Genomic DNA, 25,916 nt, shown 5'->3' on the forward strand with positions numbered 1-25,916 from the left:
GGGTTTTTCTCCTACTGTCCAGAAGCTAAGGACATTTTACTTACACTGATGAATGTATTTTCAGTAAATCTGACACTGCCATAAAAATATCAAGTAGTTTTTCATATGAATTGCTACCAGGACAGAAGATTGTGTTGTTTGGCAATTATGGTATATTTTTCTAAGCTTAACTCTTAGAGGGTAACTACATTTTCCTTTTGCCCACGTTTTTTATGGTTTTCCATATACTGACTTTATGCTTACACATATGCCAAATGACTTCTTAGAATATTCCAGGAAGTAACACAAACATGTTTGGGTGAGGGCATTAGTAAGGCTACCATTACATTGAAGGAATGAAGCAAATAAAATTAAAGTTACAAAATGAATATTCTGGTTAAGGATTCCCAGTGAGTAAAGGGAAACTCTATCAGGTAGAATATACACTTTACTTCCTAAAGTGGTCAAAATGAGTAAAATATGATTGGAAATATATTATTAAAAAGGTGAAATTTGGAATTCAAGAACCATTTTATAAATGAATTTGAAAAGCACCTGGACTACTGTCAGCTGCCTCTCCCATCAAGTGCTCATCCTTCTTCCAGGAAATCTGAAGCTAAAATTGACTTTCCTGCTTTGCTTCCACTGTTCTTGTTAGGAAGGAAAGGGAACAAAACTACAAAATGTTGCAGCCTGGTAGAGGGATTTAGCTGTTTATTGGACAAATAATTCAATGAGTATTATTCCAGGAATTAAAAAAAAATTTTTTTTCTTTACTGATTTTAGAGAGAAAGGAAGGGAGAGGGAGAGAGAAATAGAAACATGGATAAGAGAGAACATCAACTGGCCACCTCCTACATGCCCTCCACTGGGGATCAGGCCCACAACCTGGGCATGTGCCCTGACCAAGAATTGAACTGGTGACCTCTTGCTACATAGGTCAAGGCTCAACCATTGAGCCACACCAGCTGAGTTATTGCAGGAATTTTAACAAGCACATTAAGACCCATGTCATCCATAAGGTTTTCTCTAAGTCCACACAAATCCAATCATTCCACTTCCTATCTTCAATACTATATTAAGGGTTAATGAAAAATTTAATATTTTGGCAAATATCCCTCTCCCCCTTTCATTTTCATAGACATTCAAGAGTGTGAACTAGCCCTGGCCAGTTTGGCTCAGCGGTTAGAGCGTCGGCCTACGGTCCGGAGAGACCCGGGTTCGGTTCCCGCTAAGGGCACGTACTTCGGTTGCAGTTTGTCCCTGGCCCTGGCTGGTCATGTGGGTGGCAGCCACTCGATGTGTCCCTTCACATGGATGTTTCTCACTCTCTCTCCCTTCCTCTCTCTCCCTCCCACTCTATCTGTACAAAAAATGGAAAAATATCCTCGGGTGAGGATAAAAAAAAAAAAAAAGGGTGTGAACTAGCTTGGAACAAAGTTCTTAACACCTTCATAACATCTAACATAGTGCCAAGGACAGTGTTGGACAATACATGACAGAATTGAACTAACATCTCCCTTCAATGGCTTCTATTTATGATTTAATTAGACTATAGTGGAGAGTTTTAACACAGCATGGTAATGAAACCTGTTTTTTCTGGAAGCTAACTGAAGATGCTTTATGACGTTCCAGATTCTCTTTAGCTCCTTTTATGTGGCTGTGATTCCATCTTAGAGATCTATCAATTATGTGAATATATCTGCAAATTATGGGCCCATTACAAAATAAAAACATGCTCTGGCAGAGTAGCTTGGTTGGTCCAAGTCCTCCCCATGGTTCCATCCCCAGTCAGGGTACATACAAGAATCAACTAATGAATACATACATAAATTGAACAACAAATTGATGTTTCTCTCTCCCTCTCTCTCTCTAAAAGAGAAAAAAAGAGAAAAAGAAATTCAATTTAAAAAAAGCATGTAGTGAATAACGGCGAAATGTCTTGATCCATGCTTCCATGTCATTTTTCTTCAAAGCTATCAAAAACCAAAAGAAAAAGCCCTGGCTGGTTTGGCTCAGCGGTTGGAACCTGGGCCTGCGGACCAGAAAGTCCCGTTTCGGTTCCTGATAGGGGCACGTACAAAAAAAAAGAAAAGGAAACAAAGTTGTGGGTGCAACAGTGCATCTGCAGCTGTGACTAATCAGTCACAGTGTTAGGCCGAAACCTTCTTAAGGGAGCTCTTCTTTTTTTCTCTCCCTAAGGCTTAAAATCCCATAACGGATATTACTTGCTTCATAACACATCTTGACACCATCAAAACATTATGACAAGGGCAGATAGTAAGGACCAAATCTTTAACATTCGGGAATGATCTTTTTTGAGGAAAAAAATCCTGAAAAAGCCCACTATAATTGATAGGAGCTTTGAGAAATGAGGTCGCGGGTGTTGGCAGGCAGGGGGAGGTACAGGTGGGCACTCAGCTGTTTGCGTCACAACCTGCTGAATGCGCCACGCGCCGTTGTTACGGAGGCTGCCCTCTCCCCACTCCTACGCCCGTGTTCGTCGCCTTCTAGGGTTCGGTGACCTGCTGGGCAGGTCGCAGGCAGCGCAATGCCACGGGAGAGCTGCCGGAGGGGGCGGTGGGATTCCGGTGCACCGTGAGCCTCGGGCCCGGCCCCGTTTCGGGCCGATGAGCAAAGCGCACAGCACCCGCCACTCCCCTCCCGGCCTCGGCTGTGAAGGGAGCAGCGGAGGGATCAGCCCGAGACCGGCGCGGGGGCACACTCCATCAGCACCTGCAGGTAGGTGGCTCCACCAGCGGCGCCGCTGCTCCCAAGTGAGCGTCCACGCGAGAGGGGCGGGGCGCAGGCGGTGTTGGGCAGGGCGGGGAGCCTAGGGAAAGACTGGGTGGCGGCGGGGAGCCAGACGGCCGGGGACTAGGAGTAGGGAAAAGAACCGATAAGCTGGGGGGAAAGGGAGACGGGAGCGAAGTAGACAGAGGGCCAGGGGTGGAGCCGAGGCCGCGTCCTAGGTACCAGCACAGGCGTGGCCTCTGGCCGCCTATCCGGGCGAAAGGGGCCGCTCCTTGCGTGCTCCGGGACGCAGTAGAAGTGAAAGTGAAACCAATCGCTGGTTTTCCTACTGCGGCCTCCCGCCAGGCCCCGCCTCCCGGCCCGCCCCGGTGGGAGGAGCATCCCTGGGGCCGACCCTCTCCGGGCAGCCGAGGTGTCTCGCGTTCGGCCCCGCCCCACCCGGGCTCCGCCCCCTTCCTGGCGCGAGCCGCTTCCTCACACGATTCCCATCCCCCTCTGGGTTCGCGCAAGGAGTCGGCCTGGACTGCCTGTGCCACCTCGGCCGCTGCCGCCGCCTTGATTCCCTACCCCCGCCATGGCCGAGGACCTCTCCGCGGCCACTTCCTACACTGAAGATGATTTCTACTGCCCGGTCTGTCAGGAGGTGCTCAAAACGCCGGTGCGGACTGCGGCCTGTCAGCACGTGTGAGTGGACTCCCCCTCTTCGCGGGATGCTGGGGGGGGGGGGGCGTCGTTTAGGCCCCGCATCCGGCCCTCGACCCTCCGCTGCGACCTGACAGGAGCCCAGCTCGCCGAGGCCTGCCTGCCCCAGCGCCGCTCTGCGCGGAGGGCCCGGTCTCGATCCGCCTGAGCCGGGTCGGCCCTCCCTCCGACCTCGGGGCCCTCTGGCCGCGCCCGGCCCCTCAGCGGCCGGCCCCTCAGCCCGAGCTCGGGGTCCCGGGTATCCCTGGTTTGGGCGCCCCGCGGCGGTGCCCAGGCCTCCCTGGGGAGCCTCCAGGCCCCGCGGCCGCTCTCCTCTCCTCCAGGCCGGAGGACTGGCAGGGAACGTGGAGCCTTTTTGTTTCCTAGCAACCCGAGTGCAGGCTGGGTGTCGAGTGTCAAAACCCGCCGCGGCGCGGCCCGCTCGCCCGCCCGTCAGCCGCCCTCCTTGCAAGTTGTGCCTTCTCCTTCCAGTGTCCGAGCCCCTCCTTTCCAAACCCACGAGCCCTGCTTCCCAGACCACCCTATGAAGTGCGTTGTTGCCTTTTACATGTAGTGCCTGTGAGACCGCCCTCGGGGGTTTTCTTCCCTCCTATGCTAGAAGTGACAGGATTTCCGGGTATTGAAGCGATAGTTTCCCTTTGTTTTACCCTTCTGCTTATTAGTTGGTTATTACGAGGGTGGAGAGGAGAAAGGAAGACTGCCGCTCCGAACGAACTGAAAATAAATCAGGCAGTGACTCCAGGGAAGAGGAGGGGTAACAGGGCCTGGGTGAGGTGTCACGCTGTTGGATTTGGCATATTTATAGGGAGAACTTCGATGATTTTATAGACTGGCAGTTTCAGTAAGGGCTGGACGGAGCCCTTCTTGTAAAGGCCCTTCTGACAAACCTGGCTGCTGATCATAGTCCCTGGGGAGCTTTTCAGTAAACATACCAATTCCCAGGCTCCATTCCAAACTTACAAAAGAATTTCTGGCAGGTGAGGTCTGGAAATCTTTATTTGAAAAGAATACACCCAGGCCTGAAAGTTCTCTGTGCTTGCAAGGAGCTGAGAAGAATCAAACAAGTTTCTAAATACCTTTCTTTATTTCTCTCTCCTCTCTCTTTTTTTTTTTTTTTTTTTTTTTAATGAGGGGAGGTTTATAGTTTGTAAAGAATAGATTTTATTTTGGGGTAATCATTACAATTGTCCCATTCCGCTCACTCCACTCTTCAGTCTTTACTGTACTGCCTGTCTTATTCCTCTTCTGTGGTGGTTGTGTGGCTTTTCATGGTAGAAGTTATGCCACGTATGTTTTTGTTGTTTAAGGGAAGTGAATGACAGTGTGAAATTCCTTTTATTTGGAGCAGCAAATGCAGATTGTTAGAAAAATATTTTTAGATGTCTAGGGCACAGTGTAGGTTTTTAGCCTTTAATCTGTCAGCATTCATTATCATAACTTGATGCCTTTCCCATGCTTGTGCTGGCAGTGGGCGGAAGGAAGGGAGGGAATGAAGGACAAAGTGAGAGGAAGTAGATTTTTTCTGGACGAAATTATTTCGATTACCCTCTGGGTCACTAACCTTATAGAATGCGTTGTAATCTCTAGCTCCCCCCAGAATTCCAAGCAGTTTGTTGAAGCACTTCCCTATGGGACATTTAAAATCATACTGAAATTATGCTTGACCTCAAGGCTATGAAAAAGAGAGTAGGGATGATTGTTGACCTTTCTCAAATCAACACATTGGGCTTGGATGTGATCAGATTAGATATGGAAATGAAATAAATATAGAGCAGACTTTGTTGATAAGGGGAGTGAACACTGCTCTAATACCCTCCTCCATCCCCTCTCTTTTGCCCCTGTCCCTTATAAACCTCCAGTATACACTAGATTACTCTAGGTTATGGTTGAACAAAGAATTCAAGAAAGCAAAGGGGAAGAAATTTTATTTGGAAGGGGTGGTAATGGTGGAACAGGGCCTGATTGGAAAGAGCGTGGTGGGGTAATAGAATTCTGTTTTGTTTTATTTTATGTAGTTTTACTTGGAAGGAGTGTGGTGGGGAAATAGAATTCTGTTTTGTTTTATTTTATGTATTTTTAATTTTTTTATTATCCTCAACCGAGGACATTTTTGCATTTATCTTCAGATTGAGTGGGAGGGAGAGAGGGAGAGACATCAATGTGAGAGAGACACATTGATTGGTTGCCACCTGCACGACCCCAACCGGGGCCAGGGTTGAACTGCAACCTAGGTACGTGCCCTTAGCAGGAATCGAACCTAGGGCTCTCTGGTCCGTGGGCCGATGCTCTATAACTGCTGAGCCAAATTAACCAGAGCTAGAATTCTGTTTTAAATAATCTAGTTTAAAATGTCATTTGCTGCCCGGCCGGTGTGGCTCAGTGGTTGAGCATTGACCCATTCACCAAGAGGTTGCTGGTTCAATTCCCGGTCAGGGCACATGCCCAGGTTGTGGGCCAAATCCCCAGTCAGGGGCATGCAGGAGGCGGCCAGTCGATGTTCTCTCTTATTGATGTTTCTATCTCTCTCTCCTCTCTAAAATCAATAAAGAAAAATAAAATAAAATAAAATGTCATTTGCTCTTCCCTTTTCACAAAAGACAAACCTGTGCCTTTAAACAAATTTATAGGTAGCTCCAAAGTCAGTTTCTGGTTGATGGGTAGTGAGAGATGAAGTGATAACTATGGCTTTGAGTTACCGTGACACTGTGGGTCTGTTAGAAAATAAAAGTTTTCACTACCATTTCAATGACAGCAAAGGATTTGCCCACTAGTTTTCTAGTCAAAGGAACAAGTTCCTTATTGTTAGAATAACTTTACCAAAATATAAATCCCCATTTAATCCCCGTTTATTCCTTCAAACAGCAATTGTTGAATGCTTTCTGTATGTCAGGTACAGGTAATAAAAAGTGCTTTTTCCCTGGAGACTATTTAATAGTCTAATGGAGAAGTCCTATACATGAATGTGATTAATATGAAAGAGATTTAGGTAGAAAATTTTATGTGAGCATTGAGAACAGGTATCTAAATCAGCCTGGGGGAGATTTCCTGGATGAAGTAATACTTTTAGGTCAGAATTGGTATTCAGGGTTTGTTGGGTTAATACCCAGATTAGGTTTATAACATATGCAGAGGCAATCAGGGATTACAGAACATGACTACATCTGGACTACAGAGTTTGGCTGAAGCCAAAGATAAGTGTAATGGAGATAGAGCTGAGAGATACTGGCAGGAATTTACTGTGTAAGCCAAAACTTCCTGAAAGCCATAGAGACCAATTCAATAATTTTTGGCAGGGGAGTAGAATGGTCACATTTCAGTTTTAAAAAGTTCTCTTTATTATTGATTGATTAATTGACTGATTTAAGAGAGAGGTAAGAAGAGAGAAACATCAATTTGTTCCACTTATTATTATTATTTTTTTATTGATTGCTTTTTTAGAGAAAGAGAAACACTGATTTGTTGTTCCACTTGTTTATGCATTCATTGGTTGATTCTTGTATGTGCTCTGACTGGGGATTGAACCCACAACCTTGGCATATTGGGACGACACTCTAACCAACTGAGCTACATGGCCAGGGCTAGAAAGTTCTCTTTAGTACAGGGTCCAGCTTGTTAGTGGTGAGGCTAGTTAAGAGGTCATCCATTGCTGTATCAGAGAGAGAAATGATTAGAACCTGAATGAAGGTAATGATACTGGGACTGGAGAGAAGAGATTTCTGACATTTTAAGGATATCGTGTAAGATCTGATGAATGTTTAATTAGGTGAGTGTATGTAGGGTAGGGCTAGGATACATGGAGCTAAAACTGTGAATATGGACGTAGCCACAGAAAGAAGTGTATAAATTGAAAGACAGCTAGGGCCTAGATAGAACAAAGCACTGGAGAATACATTTTTTTTTGCCCTGGCCAGTTTGGCTCAGCGGTTAGAGCGTCGGCCTGCGGTCCGGAGAGACCCGGGTTTGGTTCCCGCTAAGGGCACGTACTTCGGTTGCAGTTTGTCCCCGGCCCTGGTTGGTCGTGCGGGTGGCAGCCACGCGATGTGTCCCTTCACGTCGATGTTTCTCTCTCTCTCTCCTTTCCTCTCTCTCCCTCCCACTCTATCTGTACAAAAAATGGAAAAATATCCTCAGGTGAGGATAAAAAAAAAAAACAAACAAAAAACAATTTTTTTCCTTTATTTTAGAGAGAAAGGAAGGGGGTGGGGGAGAGAGAGAGATAGAAACATCAATGAGAGAGAACATCAGTTGGCCACCTCCTGTATGCCCCCTCACTGGGGATTTGGCCCACAACCTGGGCATGTACCCTGACTGGGAATCGAACTGGTGACCTCTTGGTGCATGGGTTGATGCTCCACCACTGAGCCACACCTGCTCAACTACTGAGCTACACCGGCCAGGCAGAGAATACATTTTTAAATATGGAGTGAAGGCCTGGTTGTTGTGGGCCAATGGATTGAGTGTCATCGCTGGTTTGATTCCTAGTCAGGGCACATGCCTGGGTTTCAGGCTCCATCCCCAATAGGGGGCGTGCAGTAGGCAGCCAATTGATGTTTCTTACTCACCGATGTAACACTCTTTCCCTCTCCCTTCCTTTCTCTCTAACATAAATAAAAACATATTTTAAAATAAATAAGTATTATGGAGTGAAAAAAAGTACAGCCAGAGAAGGAATGGACAGGATAGGAAGAAAACTCAGGATAGAGTGGGACAGTGGAAACAGAAAAATTGTCAGGAAACAGTAGTCAGCTGTGTCACATGCTTAAGTCAGATGTAATATTTTGAAAAGCATGTAAAGTTGAATTAAGAATGCTGAGGTTGAGCAGGTAGGTATTCAAAGTAAGCTTTCAGAAGAAGATATAGACTGGCAGAGTAGTAAGGTATTTATCTTTAGTGTCTTCCTTTGTAATCTTCAAAGATTCTTTGAACCAAACCTCCTTTCTTCCCTTTTGTGAATAGTCAAGGAAATAAATAACTCTTGTATACTGTTAGATGTAAGTTCCATTACAATGAAATTCACATATAATAACAAGGTGATGCCTTGCCAGACTTAAAAATGGAAATCTAATCTGTTTGCTTTTAGGCATCTCTGTAAGGAGGCATCTTTTAAAAAAAGCTAATATAGTCCTGGCCGGTTTGGCTCAGCAGTTAGAGCATCGACCAAAAGTTCTCGGGTTCAGTTCCTGGTCAAGGTCAAGTACCTAGGTTCTAGGTTCAATCCCCGGTGCCATTCGGGGTCATGTGGGAGGCAACGATTGATGTGTCTCTCTCACATCAATGTTTCTCTCTCTCTCTCTGCTACCTCGCCTCCCTCCCTCCTTTCCACTCTCTAAAAATAATCAATGGGAAAAATACCCTTGGGTAAGGATTAACCAAAATAATAATAATAATAATAAGCTAATGTAAATCTGCTTTTGCTTCTCATTAAGCACAGATTTATATAATTCTCTATTAACCTGCCTTGGATTATCCAATCCCTGAATTTTCAGTTTATAGTTCTTAAAATTTTAACAAATTTATTGGTATCTTGTTTGAGCATACAACTTTTAAAAATTCTTTTTCTACAGATTTATTATAATTCTGAAAGCCAGGTTTATATGGGTTCTTGCTAATTTAAGAAATGGCTGCTCTAGCCCTGGCTGGTTTGGCTCAGTGGTAGAGCATCGGCCTGCGGTCCAGAGAGACCCGGGTTCGGTTCCTGCTAAGGGCACGTGCCTCGGTTGCGGTTTGTCCCCGGCCCTGGTTGGGTTGTGTGGGTGGCAGCCACTCGATGTCCCTTTCACATCAATGTTTCTGTCTCTCTCTCTCTCTCTCTCTCTCTCTCTCTCTCCCTCCCCACTCTATGTGAACAACAACAACAAAAAGAAATGGCTGCTCTAGACCATCATTTTTCTTTTTTTTCCTAATATTTATTTATCTTTTTGTTAATCCTCACCCAAGGGTATTTTACCATTGATTTTTAGAGAGTCGAAGGGAGGGGGGGGGAGGGGGGGAGGGGGAGAGACAGACAGACAGACAGACAGACAGACAGACATTGTTTGGTTACCAGGACCCCAACCATGGTGGGGAATGAACCTGCAACCAAGTTACATGCCCTTGACTGGGAATCAAACCTGAGATCCTTCCCTCCATTGGCCCTGAGCCAAAACAACCAGGGCTATTTATTGATTTTTTAGAGAGTGAGAGGAAGTGGGGAGGGAGGGAGGGGGAGAGAGAGAGAGAGAGGAGAGAGAGAGAGAGAGAGAGATTTGTTATTCACTTATTTATGCATTCATTGGTTGTTTCTTGTATGTGCCCTGACCTGGAATGGAGTCTGCAACTTTGGCATATGGAGACTGCGCGCTAACCAACTGACCTACCTGGCCAGGCAGAGCCTTTTTTTCCTTTTAATGAATGGATATTGCCCTGGCTCAGCGGTTGCGCGTCCACCTGCGGACCAGAGAGTCCTTGGTTCAGTTCCCGCTAGGGGCACATAGGACTAAATAAATAAATAAATAAATGGATATTTCTGATCAGAGGGTTTTTTTTTAAGTTTTTTTTTGTTTGGTTGGTTTTTAAATTCTCACCAAGGATGTGTTTATTGATTTTAGAGAGAGAGAGCAACACTGATGTAAGAGAGAAATATTGGTTAGTTGCTTTCCATATGCGCCCTGACCAGGGATCAAACCTACAACCTTTTTGGTGTAAGGGATGACTCTCCAACTAACCGAGCCACCTGACCAGGGCTTAAGGTTTTTAAGACTTTGACATAATTTTTTTTAAAACTATGCTATTTAATTATGTAACAGAAAATTGACTTAATTTTAAGTCCTGAAGACCAACTTAAAATGTCTGATTTTTTTTTTTTTTTAAGTTCAAGGTTTTGGGGATAGACTTTGATTATAGACTTAGGAGGATAAAAGGTGCCAGATTTTACTAAAATCAGCAGCATGATGGGTGGGGAAGTTTTACTCTCTCAACATCTGTTGATCAGCCTTTTGTTAGAAGAGAATGGGTAAGAATAGAAATTCTTCTAGCATCTGCTAGTTTAAAGTTGAAAGAACCTTAAAGAATAACCCTTTAAGTTGTTTCAGAGTAATGTACTATCCTAAACACATAGAATCCTTCGATATGTGAAAATAGTTTTAGTAATCTTGATTTGTACCCTTTACCCTACCCCTTCTACTTTGTTTTGAAATAAGCTCTGTTGAGGCAGATTCAGATGGTGTAGCCAAAAGGAGATGAGGAGTAAGCAGTTTTATAGATATATATTTGGTTCTACAGAGGAAAAAATAGTCCAGTTGCAGATAGAAGACCTGAATAACTTTCCTTTGTACCTCTTATCACAGCTTATAATTAACATTTTAGAATCAGATGATTGACTAATGTCATTCTCATTGGCTAGACTGTAAGCTGTATAAAGTCAGTACCCCAGGTCTACTTTTACTTACCTGAGCCTATTATGTGCATTCAGTATTGAGTAAAGGAATGAATGGGTTGTATTGAGAGAGCACAGCTTATAGCTGTATCACTTCATCAGAGTCATTTAGCTACTTTTATCTTTTTTTTTTGGTCCATAAAACAAGGTTAGAAACATGTTACTTATTCCATAGGTTTTTGGAAGGAACATACGAGGTAATGTTTGTGAATAATAATATGTGTTTTACAGTTTTCAAAATCCATAAAAATAGTAGAATTATTTTACTAATTTAATAACCATAACATCTCACACAAAAAGCTAGATATTTCTTAATTTTTAATTAAAAATTTTTTTTATTGATTTTAGAGAGAGAGGAAGGGAGAGGGAGAGAGAGATAGAAACATCAATGAAAGAGAACACCAATTGGCTGCCTCCTGCATGCCCCCCACTGGGGATTGGGCCCACAACCTGGGCATGTGCTCTGACCCGGGAATTGAACCAGCGACCTCTTGGTGTATGGGTCAGTGCTCAACTACTGAGGTCACACTAGCCGGGCTAATTTTAAATTTTTTTGACATACAACACTGGCATTTATTTATTGCTCATAAGTCTACAGATCAGCTGTGATTTGAGTGATGTAGGCTGGCTCATCTGGGCTTGGCCTTAGGTTCCAGGTTGCTTTTAGGCCTGCTCCATATGTCTGTAATTCTTTTGGAGTCAGTAAACCACCTGGGGCATGGTCTTATCATGCAGAAGTGCAAGAAGTGGGGAAGCGTATTTCCAGTCTCTGCTCATATTCCATTGACTGAAATAAGTCACATGGCCATGCCCAATAGCAATCGCAAGGGGGAAGTATGTTAGTTACTTTTATGATGGAAGGGGTGGCAAATAAATCCTTGGTGAACAGTGTTCTAACTAGCACACTAAGTGACTTAACACAGCCTTTTCCTAATTTCTGCCTTAGTGAATGTTACCCTATGGTGTCTGGCAGTCTCGGTATAGTTGTCTCCCTTTATCACGGGGGGATAAATGTCAAGATTCCCATGGATTCTTGTAATTGTAGATAGAATTGAACCCTATATATACAATGTTATATATATAATATATATATATATTTTATATATATATTATATATATATATATATATGACGTTTCATTTATAAGTTAGGCTTAGTAAGAGATTAACAACAATAAATATACTGTGATAAAAGTATGTGAATGACTTTGGGGCCATTAGTAAGTAAAATAAGAGTTTCTTGAATATAAGCACTGCTATACTGGGCCAGTTGATCTGGACACCAAGATGGGTACTAAGTGACCAATAGGTGGGGAGCACATTCACAAAAAGCTAGATTATTATTATAAATAGAAAGGCATCTATTTCAACTTTTTTTTGGTCCAGGTAATGAATACCAAAGGAATTGTGGTGAATGGAGAGTATTGTAATTCTTTTTTTTTAAATTTTTTTTTTAATTGATTTTAGAGTGAGAAGAAGGGAGAGAGAGAGAGAGAGAGAAACATCGATGAGAGAGAACATCAATTGACCACCTCCTGCATGTCCCCTATTGGGGTTTTGGCCCACAACCTGGGCATGTGCCCTGACTGGGAATTGAACCAGTGACCTCTTGGTGCATGGGTCAACACTTAACCACTGAGCCACACTGGCTGGGATGTAATTCTTAATTATAAAGGGAATATGACTGTTTCCAACAATCACTGTTACCTTATATATCCTTCTAGTGATACCTATATAAATAAGGTTGTTAATATTATTTTCTTGTTGTTCATACAAAGGACAACATACTGTATGAATTCTTTTGTACCTTGTTATTTTCATGTTACTATCTTGGAGATCATTCTATGTCAGTACATAGAGGGCCTTCTTATTGTTTCTTTATTGATTGTAGAGTTTTCATTCATTCATCCAACATTGCCTGTACATTATGTACCTTGCAGGACGTTTGGTCCTGTCCAAAACATCTATGGAGATGCCAGTGCCAGCCCATCGACCTAACCCCATGTGCCACTATCAGCTAGGCTGTAGAATTGAAGGGTTATTATTAGCAACACAGACACAACACAATTATTCTATCAAGAAAACACGATAGTATTTTTTATGCATTAATCCTGTAAACGGAGTATAAATAAACATTGTGGGTTTTGAACCTATAGACCTTTTGGACAGGACCAATATCAAGGATGATTTGGCATGGCTAAATATGCTCATGGACATTTTTGATAAGACAAAATTTCAAGGACCTTTTGATGTGAACCAAATATCTGCAATGGATGTTTTGGACAGGATCAAATGTCTGCTAATCATTATGTGCTAATACTATTGTAGATACTAGGGCTGTAATGTTCAACAAACCAAATACAAATCCCTGACCTCATGGACCATATTTAGTGTTCTTCTAGTATTGTATTGTTTGATGTATCATTACTTATTCAGTCTCAGATTCATAAACATTTAGGTTGTTTCTAATTTCTTGCTGTTACAGATATGCCTCAATGATTAAATTTGTATAAATACCATTTCACAGGTGGGGATTTTCCCTGTAAGATAAATTTTCACAAGTTGAATTGCTGGATCGATGGATAAAATACAATAGAATTTGTCAGCTATGTCATACAGGAATGATTACAGCTTTAACGAAGTGTATTTGCATGGAAGGTGCTCATGGTTTTGATTTGAGGACTATGGATGATATCTTTGGGTTAAGAGATTTTAATAGCTTTTTGATTGGATTAAAGTAAATTGGCATTCATTGCTTTAGCAAATATTAATGAATGCCTATTAGGTGGCCAGCTCTATCTATTCATACAGGGGTGAATGGATAGATATGATCCCTGCTCTCTTGGAGTAGTTGTTGGTGAGACATATATTATTTTCTTTTCTTTTTTGGTGCACTTGACCGGGAATTAAACCCACGACCCTTCAGTCTATGGTCTGATGCTCTAACTGCTGAGCCAAATTGGCCAGGGCAAGAGACATATTTTATTTGAAATAAATACTCAGATAAACATGTACAAATTCATAGGTTCTGAGAGAATATAAGGAGATGAGATCTAGGGTGGGTTGGGGGTGGATGGGTAGGTAGTCAGAGACCATTTCTTGAAGAAGTGATATTGTTGCTGAGATTTAAGTGATGTGTAGTTGTTAATTTGTAGACAGCTGTGTTTGTATATAAAATATTCTGAAGGAGAAGGAACATTCTAGACTAAGACCCTGAGGTAGAGGGAACATGCAGGGCCTTATATTTTAATGAAGGAACATCTTTTAACCTTTAGCCTCTTTATTTTATTTAATATTTATATTTATTTATTTTTTTTGTTAGTCCTCACCTGAGGATATTTTTCCATTAATTTTTAGTTAGAGTGGAAGGGAGGGAGGGGTAGAGAGAGAGAGAGAAAGAAAGAAAGAGAGAAAGATCCAGTCTCATATCGAAAGATCAAGGTAGAAAGACACATCTATTGGTTGCCTCCTGCACAACTCCCACCGAGGGCAGGGATCAAACCTGCAACCCAGGTACATTCCCAAGAAGCTAACTACTGGCCCTTCGGTCCGTGGGCTGACTGATGCTCTAATTACTGAGCCAAACTAGCCAGGCCTGGTGATATAGTTTTATCTTCATCTCTTAACTATTATTTCTCTTTGGTAGCTTATTAGGGTTTGACTTCTATAACAATACATAATCTTATTTCTTCTCTTTCTCTGCCTCTTTCTTCTCTGAACACCCCTTGAAATGTTTATATTTATCTAGATTGTTTCTTTAGCACTCTTCTCATCTTATCTACTCTATATTTTTCCCTCTAATTTCCAGATCCATATTTCTAATTGTTATTTTTTCTGTTGATTTTTAGAGAGAGTAGAAGGTGATGGGGGGAGAGATTGAGAGAGAGAGAGACTGAGACTTACGCATTCGTTGTTTGCGTCTTGTATGGGACCAAGACCTAAGGTGATGCTCTAACCCATTGAGCTACCGGGCCAGTGCTCCACAAGAATTTTTAAAACATGCAAAACTTGTCAGGGGTACTGACCTCTTTTCCTTTAGATTGTCAAATAAAAAAATGACAACAGCCAACACAACAGTAGCCATCAGTGTGAATGAATCATAATTATTCCTATATTTTTTGTCTTGTCAGGAAAAAATACATTTTTTGCTGTGCCACAGAATTTTAATAATTACGTGTGCTATGAGATGAAAAAGGTTGAAATTGCTTGTCTAGACTATTGTTCCAGTTAGTGTTTTGTTTTGTTTTTTTGTTCTAACTCCTCTGATTAGAGAATGCAAACACTGACTGAAACAAATAATTTAAATTAAAAATTTATTATTCAAAGTTTACAAAACATTGACAATTAAACTTTTAAGTTTTAATTTAAAGAACTAAACTTATAAATGATGGTTTTGTAACTTTGTAGTATTTATACCTTTGGAGTTTTTTTTTGTTGTTGTTGTTAATCTTCACCCAAGGATATTTTTCCATTGATTTTTTAGATGGAGTACAAGGGAGGGAGGAGAGAGAGAAACATCGATGTGAGAGAGATACTTTGATTGGTTGCCTCCCACATGACCCCCACTGGGGCCGGGGATCAAGCCTGCAACCAAGGTACGTACCCTTGACCGGGGATTGAACCCAAGATCCACTGGTCCATGGCCAATGCTCTAACTGTTGAGTCAAACTGGCTAGGGTGCCTTTGGAGTTATTAAAGCTTAAAATAGCACTCAGACTTTTGGGACACCTTTTCTTTAAAGTTTGGCAAATTGCTATCCAAATATGTGGAGCACTCTAACACCAGTTATTATTATTTTTAGAACTAGTTTTTAGTTTGACAACTGAAAAATGGTATCTCAGTATTTGTGGGTTTAAAAAAAAATCTTTGTTGTAAATATTATAGATTTCCTCCCTTTTACCCCCCATTGACACCCTCCTCCCCACTCTGCAGGTTTTTTGTTTTGTTTTGTTTTGTTTTTTGACTCCTGGTTTTTGTGAATTTTTTTTTTATACATGTGTAGAATTTCCTTTTTAAATATGTTTTTTATTTTTATTTTTTTATTTTTTAGAGAGAGAGGAAGGGAGAGAGAGATAGAAACATCAGTGAGAAAGATACATAGATCGGCTGCCTCCTGCATGTCCCCCACTGGGGATCAAGCTCAAAACCTGGGCATGTGCCCTGACTGGGAATGGAACCGGGGCCTCTCAGTTTGTGGGTGCTCAATTCACTGAGTTACACCGGCCAGGCTTGGTGAATATTTTTAATGTTTTAATTTATGGTTTTAATTGGTAGTCACTTCTAATACTACTTTAGAGATATTGCCATTTATTGAGTACTTTCCTAAATGTCAAAAATACTGTGATAAGCATTTTACTTCATTACTTTAAAAAAAAATTTTTTTTTTCTTTATTGATTTTAGAGAGAGAGGAAGGGAGAGGGAGAGAGAGATACAAACATTGATGAGAGAAAACATTGATTGGCCGCCTGCTGCATGCCCCCCACTGGGGATTTGGCCTAGGACCTGGGCATGTGCCCTGACCAAGAATCGAACTGGCGAACTCTTGGTGCATGTGTCGACGCTCAACCAGAGCCACACTGGCTGGGCTGCATTACTTTTTTAAATTCTCTGAATAAAGGCTATCAAGTATAGATACTTCATTATGTTATGGGTGGGAAATTGATTTTAGAGGGGAAACGTGTCTTATTCAATGCTGCATAGTTAGAAAACTCAGATTCTGTGATCTTTTATTATACTATTACCTCTCAAATTTAGTTAGTATAGTTGAGGGAAATCGGTATATTTGTATTTATAGGGGGTTGGATTAATTGTGTACTTACTCTAGATCCAGATACAGTTGACTCTAGATCCAGATATAGTTGACAGTGATTTATCTGGTGTTTTTTTCTTTTTAATTTTTTTATTGTTGAATGTGTTACAAATGTTCCTCGTTTTTCCCCTATTGACCCCTTCTACCCACTCCTGCCTCCCTCCTGCCTTTCCCCACACTGTTGTCTGTGTCCCCACACTGTTATGCTTATATACATATAAATTCTTTGGTTTATCTCTTCCCACCCCCACCCCACCTTCCCTTTGAGGTTTGTCAGTCTAACAACCAATTTGTACTTCTTTTTTATTTTTTATTTTATTTTATTTTTTACAGATAGAGTGGGAGGGAGAGAGAGGGAGAGAGAAACATCGATGTGAAAGGGACACATTGAGTGGCTGCCACCCGCATGACCAACCAGGGCCAGGGACAAACTGCAACCGAAGTACGTGCCCTTAGCGAGAACCGAACCCGGGTCTCTCCGGACCGCAGGCCGACGCTCTAACCGCTGAGCCAAACCGGCCAGGGCCAATTTGTACTTCTTAATCTCTTCATCTTTTTCACCCATTCCCCCAAACCCCCTTTCATCTGGCAACCAACAAAATGTTCTCTGTATCTATGAGAATGCTTCTGTTCTGCCTTATTTTGTTTGTAGATTCAATTGTCGATAGATATGTACTCATTGCCATTTTGTTTGTTCATATTTTTTATCTTTTTCTTCAAGAAGACCCTTCAACGTTTCCTATAATAATGGTTTGGTGGTGATGAACTCCTTTAGCTTTTTCTTATCTGGGAAGCTCTTTCAATGGCCATCGATTCTAAATGACAGCTTTGCAGGATAGAGTAATCTTGGTTGTAGGCTCTTTCTTTTCATCACTCTGAATATTTCTTGCCACTCCCTTCTGGATTGCATAGTTTCTTTTGAGAAATCAGCTGATAGTCTTAAAGGAACTCCCTTGTAGGTAACTTTAACTGCTTTTCTCTTGCTGCTTTTAAGATTCTCTCTTTGTCTTGAACCTTTTGCATTTTGATGATGATGTGTCTTAGTGTGGGCCTCTTGGGGTTCATGTTGTTTGGGACTCTCTCTGCTTCCTGGACTTGTATGTCTGTTTCCTTCACCAAGTTAGGGAAGTTTTCTGCCATTATTGTTTCAAATAGGTTTTCAATTTCTTGTTCTCTCTCTTCTCCTTCTGGCACACCCAAGATGTGAATGTTGGCACTCTTGAAGTTGTCCCAGAGGCTCCTTATGCTATCCTCATTTTTTTGGGATTCTTTTTTCTTTTTGCTGTTCTGATTGGGTGTTTTTTGCTTCCTTATATTACAAATCGATGGTTTGCTTCTTGGCTTTACCTACTCTACTATTGAATCTGTGTAAATTGTTCTTTATTTCAGTTAGTGCCTCCTTCATTTAACTGTGCATCCTTCATTTCTGACTGCTTCTTTTTTATGCTCTTGAGGCCCTCACTAAGTTCATTGAGCATCCTTATAAGCAGTGTTTTGAACTCTTCATCTGTTAGGTTGCTTATCTCCTTTTAGCTTAGTTATTCTTGGAGTTTTTTTCTCTTCTTTCATTTGGAAGCTGTTTCTTTGTCTCCTCATTTTGGTCGCCTCCTGTGTTTGTTTTTGTGTATTACTTAATGAGAGGTATGGGGCTAGCTGAGACCAGATGCTGCTTGTTTAAAAGAATTTAGGAAAACCTGAAGCAGGATCCAAGACAGGCCAATCCTATGGTAAAGCAACTGGCAACAGCTTGGGTGGGCATGAAAGTTGGGTGGGGCGGGGCTACCAGTGTGAGCCAGGTTGCTGGAGTCCCAGATATGGCGGCTGTCTGCCGTCCCAGGGAAGGGCTCACCAAAGGAACAAAGGCCTCTGACAGCACATCTGTCCAGGAGAAAGCTGCCTCTCCAGCCCTAGCTCCAATGCCAAACAACTCAGTTCTTCCCCATATGTCTCTGATGTCTTTCAAGCTGCCTCCCCAAGCTGGAGCCTAGAGGGTGGGAGTCTAAGTAAGTCCGTGGGCAGGCCCTTTAAGAGGAGCTGCCTGGGGCTCCAGAAGCTGCAGCCTCCCTCAGCCTCAGTTCCCACTGGTTTTTCCAGCCAGAAGTTATGGGGACTTCTCTTCCTGGCACTGGAACCCTAAGTTGGATGCCTGATGTGGGATGGGGACCCCTCAGTCCTCGGGGAGGACCTTCCCAGCCAAGGTATCCTTCTAATTTTTTCCACCACACGTGGGTGTGGGACCAGCCTGTGGCACCTCTGCCCCTCTACCCCTCCTACTAGTCTCTGTGTGGCTGCTTCTTTAATTCCATAGTTGTAGGACTTCTATTCAGCTTGATTTCAGGCAGTTTTGAATGGTGGTTGTTCTGTAGTTTAGTTGTAACTTTGATGTAGTTGTGGGAGGACCCGATACTCCATTTACCTACACCGTCATCTTGACCAGAAGCCTATCTGTTTTTTTCTAAAAGCAAATTTGATATTTGGTGGGTTAGAGGAGATGTAAAGATTTTGGTGATTTAGTTGGATTAAGGGAGAAGAAATTAAAAAAATTTTTTGTTATCCTCACCCGAGAACATTTTTGGATATTTTGTTCAGATAGAGTGGGAGGGAGAGAGAGAAACATCGACGTGAAAGGGACACATCGAGTGGTTGCTACCCACATGACCCAACCAGGGCCGGGGACAAACTGCAACCGAGGTATGTGCCCTTAGCAGGAACCGAACCTGTGTCTCTCCAGACCACAGGCCAATGCTCTAACTGCTGAGCCAAACCGGCCAGGGTGAAATTAAAATTTTAGTAATTTGTTTTGATTACTAGAATTTTGGTTGTAGATGGTTAGAGCTAGATGTGTCCTTTAATATTTCTCAAATTATTTTCCATTGCACACTTTTGTGGGACATTTTTCTATTTCCTGACTGCATAAGTTTGGGTAACAGTTATATTTTCCTTAGCAGAAGATACCTTATTAACTTTGTTTATCCTAGAATTTTTCAGATTAATTTGTGTGCTGTTGTGTAGTAGATCTGTTCATATCCTGTTGGACAACATCTTGATGTACATCCATTTGAGACAAAAGCTGTTATGGTCCATTCTTTCATTTTATAAGGGGAGGGAATGGAGAGCTAGTGTGGGATAACATAGCTACTAAATGATATTTATTTTTGTATATATTATATGTTAAAAATTATAAAGCAGACTTGAATGTAGTTTCTTTTATATTCCCATCTAGTCCAGTGATTAGTCTTAAACTCTGAAAAATACACATACAGTTACAGTTTTTAAAATTCTGAGATTTATGTACATGTGTATAGCCTAACTCATTTAGCCTGAATGCATATCTCTAACCGCTTGTTTGTGTTTAGTCATAGCAATGAAAAGACTACTTTTTTTTTGTAGTTAACATGTAACAAATGTTTGATTTAGTTTTTGTAGAAAATGTTTCCTGACTGCAATGAGAGAAAGCGGAATACATTGTCCCCTCTGTCGTGGAAATGTGACAAGAAGAGAAAGAGCATGTCCTGAACGGGCCTTAGATCTTGAAAATATCATGAGGAAGTTGTCTGGTAGCTGCAGATGCTGTGCAAAACAGGTATAGTAACTGTGACTTAGCTCTTGAAAGTCAAGTTCCTGTCTGAATATTCTTGGTAGATGCTGTTTTGAAGGGAAATAAATTATTTAGATTGGGAATTGGGGTACAAATCCAAAAAAGCTGTGACAATAGATTATAAACTTATTGAGAACAGAGACTGAAAGATACAATCTCTGAATTTGCCATAGTTTTTATCATGTTTTTTTTTTCCCCTCAAATTACTCATTTATTATCTACTAAATGAGCAAACTGGCATTTAACTCATTTAAACCCCATTCTGGTATAGATTCAACCATTAAATAGTTTTTCTGATGGTAGTATCATCATTGCATTTTGCACATAGAAATGTCCAAATGGATTTTTGTAGTTAAGAAATTCATTAGCTGCCCACTTTACTTATGTGTTTTATCTAAGAAATCACAAAATGTCTGACAGAAGACTTTGCTTAAGTTTTATGGAACAAGTGGGAAAATCAGGTATTAACAAATAACTGGCATTAATTCTCCAATCTGGATTTTCTTGTTCTGTCATTTGGAGAGGGATTGAAATGGTGAAGTGTGGTTAGGCTTTGAGTATACCCAAGTGTTTATGGATTTATTACTGCCACTTTTTCAAACAGCTAATATAGTCAGTAAAACAAGTTGCTATTTCATGCATTCACACAAGTCAGGTCTGTGTTTCCATCTCTTTGAGGAAGGCCTTAACTGACAGGGCAATGAAGTAAAGCTGGAAAATGCACGTGAGAGATTTTTGGCTCTGTACCTCACTGAGAAACTGAAACATTTTCCAAGTGTTAATCGAGAAATGTGATGTTTTAAAAGTGCTAACTCTGCCAAGTTGTAGTAGTTAAAGAATAAAGAAATGCTCAATACCGTGAGGCAACCTTGTAGTACTTTTATTTATCTATTATTATTAGCAGTATTGTTTCAAGTGTAAAATTATTTGTTAATATTTTTTGCAGTGAGTTTACAGATAGATGGACTCCTCCATTGTCTCTGTGTCTAATGGACAGAAGTGTATTGAGAATTAAATCATTTACTCAAAAAAAACCTCTTGTTTAAATGGGATATTTAGTTATCTATTTTTATCTTTCAACAATGTCTCAAACCTTGTGAGTTCTATTTTAAATTAAAAGTCACATTACATTTTAATCAATAATTTACAGATTAAATTCTATCGTATGAGACATCATTACAAATCTTGTAAGAAGTATCAAGATGAGTATGGTGTTTCTGCTATCATTCCAAACTTTCAGATTTCTCAAGATTCAGTAGGGAACAGGTAAGCAATATTTATTCTTAAAAATAATTTTTATAGTTGAAATGGAAATTGTTTTGGGAACTATATTAATAGGGAAGGTGTGTTTTGTTTGTGTGTCTATGTTTTTAAAGTAAAATGATATGAGAATTATATCATTTGTATATTCAGAAGTTTGTCTGATACATGTAAAATTACATCTGGGAGATCAACTTTATGATATACTTAAGCTTATGTTATTTAAAAATAATTTTAGGAAAATTGAGATTTTTGGAATAAAAAATAGACCAGAGTTGAAGGCTATTTTTTTTCCAACTGAAATTATTTAAAAACTAGAAAAAAAATTGTTTCAGTAATGTATTTACAAACTGGAATCTTCTTTTTTGCTACCAAAGAAATAGAGTTGTTTGAGATTTTTACTCTGATAATAAAATGTCATGTAAAAGTAAGACATGGTAAAAGTAAATTCTTAGTTCTATTTTAGTCCCTGTTTTTTAAAAACTAGGTTTTGGCTTGACTCAGATTTCTGTACATTAGACATTTTATGAAATTTATTTCATGTAGAAGAATGGCCAGAATGCCTGTGTGGTTTATAAAATAGTGATAAATACCTGGTTGCCCACGAACCCAGGTCAAAAAATAGAACAATTTTTAGGACCTTAGAATCTCCTTTTGAACCCATGACCATCTGAATCCCATATACCCAGAGGTAACCATTATCCTCTCTTTCAGGTCATTCCCTTTTCTTTATAGTATTACCACCCCTGCAGGTATTTTCAACAACGAAGTGTTTAATTTGTAAAAACTCAATAGCAAGCACACATACAATTATGTAAAGAAAGGGAGAAGAGGAAGTATTATAGAAAGGCCCCAGGAAATAGTATGTTAAGCGGAGACCCTTAAGATTTTATTTTAGTAGCAATTCATTTCATATGTTGCTAATTTTTGGTAATTTAATCACTGACACTGCAGTCAGGCTTTTTCCCTTCTCAGTTCTGATAAAGGTCTTTAGTAATTTTCTTACTGCCCAGTCTGCAAAATCCTTTTACATTCTCATTTTATTTGACTTAGTGTCATTGGATGAAATTGGAAATTGGTCACTTCTGTCTTTGATTTTTTTGTTGTGGTTAATCCTCTTTCTTCATTGATTTTTAGACAGAGTGGAAGGGAACAGGGGAGTGGGGGGGAGGGGGGGTGAGAAAGACACATTCATTAGTTGCCTCCTACACAACCCTGACCGGGACTGGGGATTGAACCCGCAACCCAGATATGTGTCCTTGACCAGATTTGAACCCAAGACCCTTTGGTCCGAGGGCCAACACTCTAACCACTGAGCAATACTGACCAGGGTGATTTTGTGATTTTTTAAAAATCCCCTTTGATTCCTTCATCCCTTATTGCTTGCTTTATTATTGTACTCCTGTATTGAAATTACTCAACCATTTATTATTAACTCAATAGATTATTCTTAAGTTCAGGGGTAGTATTTGTCTTGTTCAACATTGTATCTCCAGTTCTTAGCAAAGTTCCTAATACATATGATTTGTGTAATTACTGCATGCTAAATGACCAAATTTTTTTTTTTTTTTTTACTTAAAAAAAATTTATTGATTGATGAGAGAGAGAGAGAAACATGATATTGTTGTTCCACTTATTTATATGAATTTTCCTTCCAGGAGACTTGCCTTCTTCCTTCTTATTCCTCAGATCTAATTGGTTATAGGTACTGTTGATTCCTAATAGTAGTATTCCACATCTGTTCTTTTTCTTTCTATTTTTATTGTCACTTCTCTAGCTGAAGCCCTCATCATCTCTCACTTAAACTATTTATTGCAATAATCATTTCGGTAGTGGACCTCCTGTAATCTATCCTATATACTCTTGCTAAAGTGATATTTCAGAAGTGCAGTTCTGATCTTTTTCTCCCTGTCTTTGTACCTTTCTCCCTAATCCTTGTCAATGACTTCCCATGGCCCCATAACATTGTTTCTCATCCAAAGTCCCATGGGTCATTAAGAGCTCTAAATTACCTGAGCTGCTAAATTTTTGTTTATAAACAAAAATATGCATTTTCCTAGAGAGAGATGTCAAGATTTTCAAGGTGTTCCATGATCTAAATCCAACAACTTGGCTTGTAAGACAAACTTTCTTATTCTAAAGCCCTTTCTGATTTGACACTTGCATTTCTTTTTAGCCTTTACCTTTCTTGGCTTCCCATCTTTGTAACACATGCTGAGTTATTTGCATTCTACTCTTACTATCCTCAAGGAGCAATATAATTTAGTGGTTAAAAATGAAGGCTTTGGCCCTAACCCATGTGGCTCAGTTGGTTGGAGTGTGGTCCTGTACACTGAAAGTTTGTAGGTTCGATCCCTGGTCGGGGTTACTATGGGAAGTAACCAATTGATGTTTCTTTCTCTTTCTCTTTCTCTCTCCTTTACCCCCTCTCTCTCTCCCTTCCCCTCTCCCTCTAAAAAAAACCAAAAAAACAAAACAAAACAAAACAAAAACATATCCTCAGGTGATGATTAAAAAAATATTTTTTAAAAAAAGAAGGCTTTGGCGCCAGACTGCTTAGGTCCCAGGCTCTGTCACTTACTAATTATATGACTTTGGCAAGAAATTGCACCTCTTCTTTCTCATTTGTTTTTTAAAAAGTGGATGGAAGTGAAGATACTATAGCACCTCATGGGTTAGGAGTCAATAAATAGGTTAATACATGTAAAGCATATTGAATAGTACCTTCTTTGGTAAATGTTAGTTTTTAATCGTCATCATTATCATCATAATCACTCTCTTACCTCTATACTTTTACCAGTAGTGCTCCCTTTCCCCACCACCTCAGTCCACCCTTTGCCAGCTGGTAGACTTTTTCTTCTATTTGAAGACTTAGACCAAGTGTTAGCTACTCTGAAGTCTTTCCTGGCCTCTAGAATTTCTTGCTGTTCATAGAACTGTTCTTATGCTCCAACTAGACCCTTTAATACTTTATATTTATATGTTTACATTTATTTTATATGTTTATGTATGTCTTTTTTTTTAAATCTGGAAAGTGGTTATTCATATTTATATCCTATGCAAAATTCTAATTGCAATGGAAAAATTTCGCTTGTATTTGAATTTTTTGTAAGGATATTGGTGAAGGAAGGAAAAGAAGTTTTTTTTTTTTTAAATGGTAGGGGCCCTGGCCAGGTAGCTCAGTTGGTTAGAGCATCATCCTGATATATCAAGGTTGTGGGTTTGATCACTGGGGTCAGGGCTCATACAATAATCAACCAATGAATGCATAAATAAGTGGAACAACAAATCGATGTTTCTCTTTCTATCTCTGGCTCCGCCCTTTTCTCCCTTCCTCTCTTTTTAAAAATCAATCAAAAATTTTTTTCTAATGGTAGGAAATATAAGAAGCTAGAATATATTGAGGAGCTTGGGAGGAAACAGTATGTTCAAATTAGGTCATTTAGGAAAATTTGGTAAAGGGACTGTTTTCACAGAGTAGGGTACCAGGTACACTATGTGAGAAGGTTATAGGAAATCACAAAGAATAGTTATATATTCTGGGTCTACAGAAAATGGGAGACAAGGAAGTAGATACCAGAACTTGGAGAAAGAAAGCTGTATGTATGGAGAGAGCAGTTGGAGAGGGATTCAGATGGTCAAGGCAAGTTTTCTGGAAAGGAGTCTGGGAAATAAGTATCTCCTAACTTTCCTCTTGTTATAGATGGGTACTTGAAAGACCTTCAGTGTGGCTATCATATGCCTTATTGCAGTTTATTAAGCTTTTAATAAATATCACAGGGGCTTTTCTGTGATATTCTGGCTTAATCTAGGTGTGGTGGTAAAATGGACAAGATGTATATAATCAGGCGATTCTCTGGAAGGTTATTTCTAGAAGCTAAAATTTTGATAAACTTTATTTTGAAGAATTTAAAGTTTCTACTCTTTGTTAAGTAACTGGAAAGCAGATATATTTTTTATTGTTGATTAAGGGCAGGTCCATAAGCTGTAGTTGAGCAGAGTTTGGTGGCATCATATGAAGATTCATTACTTTCATAAAGATCTCCGTAGCAAATTCAAAGGACCACCTCAAAGTAGAGCCTGTGTTTTCTTAGAATACAGTTTGCAGTATTCTCTCCTAAGTAAAAATGAAGGAAGAGAGGGAGAGAGAGGGAGGGAAGCATCCATGTGAGTAGAGAAACACATTGATTGGTTGCTTCTTGCTAGACCCCGGCCAGGACTGGGGATCAAACCTGCAACCCAGGAACATGCCCTTGATGGGGAATCAAAACTATGACCCTTTGGTCCCTGGACGCTCTAAGTGCTGAGCCAAACTGCTAAGGCATGGTTAGGCAAATTTTTAAAGTGATATTTATGTATACCTATCTCAGTAGTAAAAGCTGTTGTAACATTGATTGATTG

General features: G+C 40.4%; 1 protein-coding gene across 3 annotated transcripts in view; it reads left to right on the top strand.

The window, feature by feature from the left end:
- The first annotated feature begins 2,696 nt into the window (after positions 1-2,696).
- Positions 2,697-25,916, top strand: part of RNF138 (ring finger protein 138) — a 29,304-nt gene continuing 6,084 nt past the window's right edge. Inside the window, exons 1-4 of one of the 3 annotated variants that reach the window (XM_036245674.1) lie at positions 2,697-2,721; positions 3,244-3,417; positions 20,075-20,240; positions 21,406-21,521. In XM_036245674.1, the coding sequence (XP_036101567.1) occupies positions 3,308-3,417; positions 20,075-20,240; positions 21,406-21,521 (392 nt within the window). In that variant the 5' untranslated portion in view covers positions 2,697-2,721; positions 3,244-3,307. Of the gene's footprint in view, positions 2,722-3,225; positions 3,418-4,055; positions 4,204-20,074; positions 20,241-21,405; positions 21,522-25,916 lie in introns of those variants that run through there. The other 2 variants (XM_036245673.1, XM_036245675.1) reach the window with 2 other exon arrangements.

The sequence above is a fragment of the Molossus molossus genome, unplaced genomic scaffold (assembly GCF_014108415.1).
Source record: "Molossus molossus isolate mMolMol1 unplaced genomic scaffold, mMolMol1.p scaffold_m16_p_6, whole genome shotgun sequence".
NCBI lineage: Eukaryota > Metazoa > Chordata > Mammalia > Chiroptera > Molossidae > Molossus > Molossus molossus.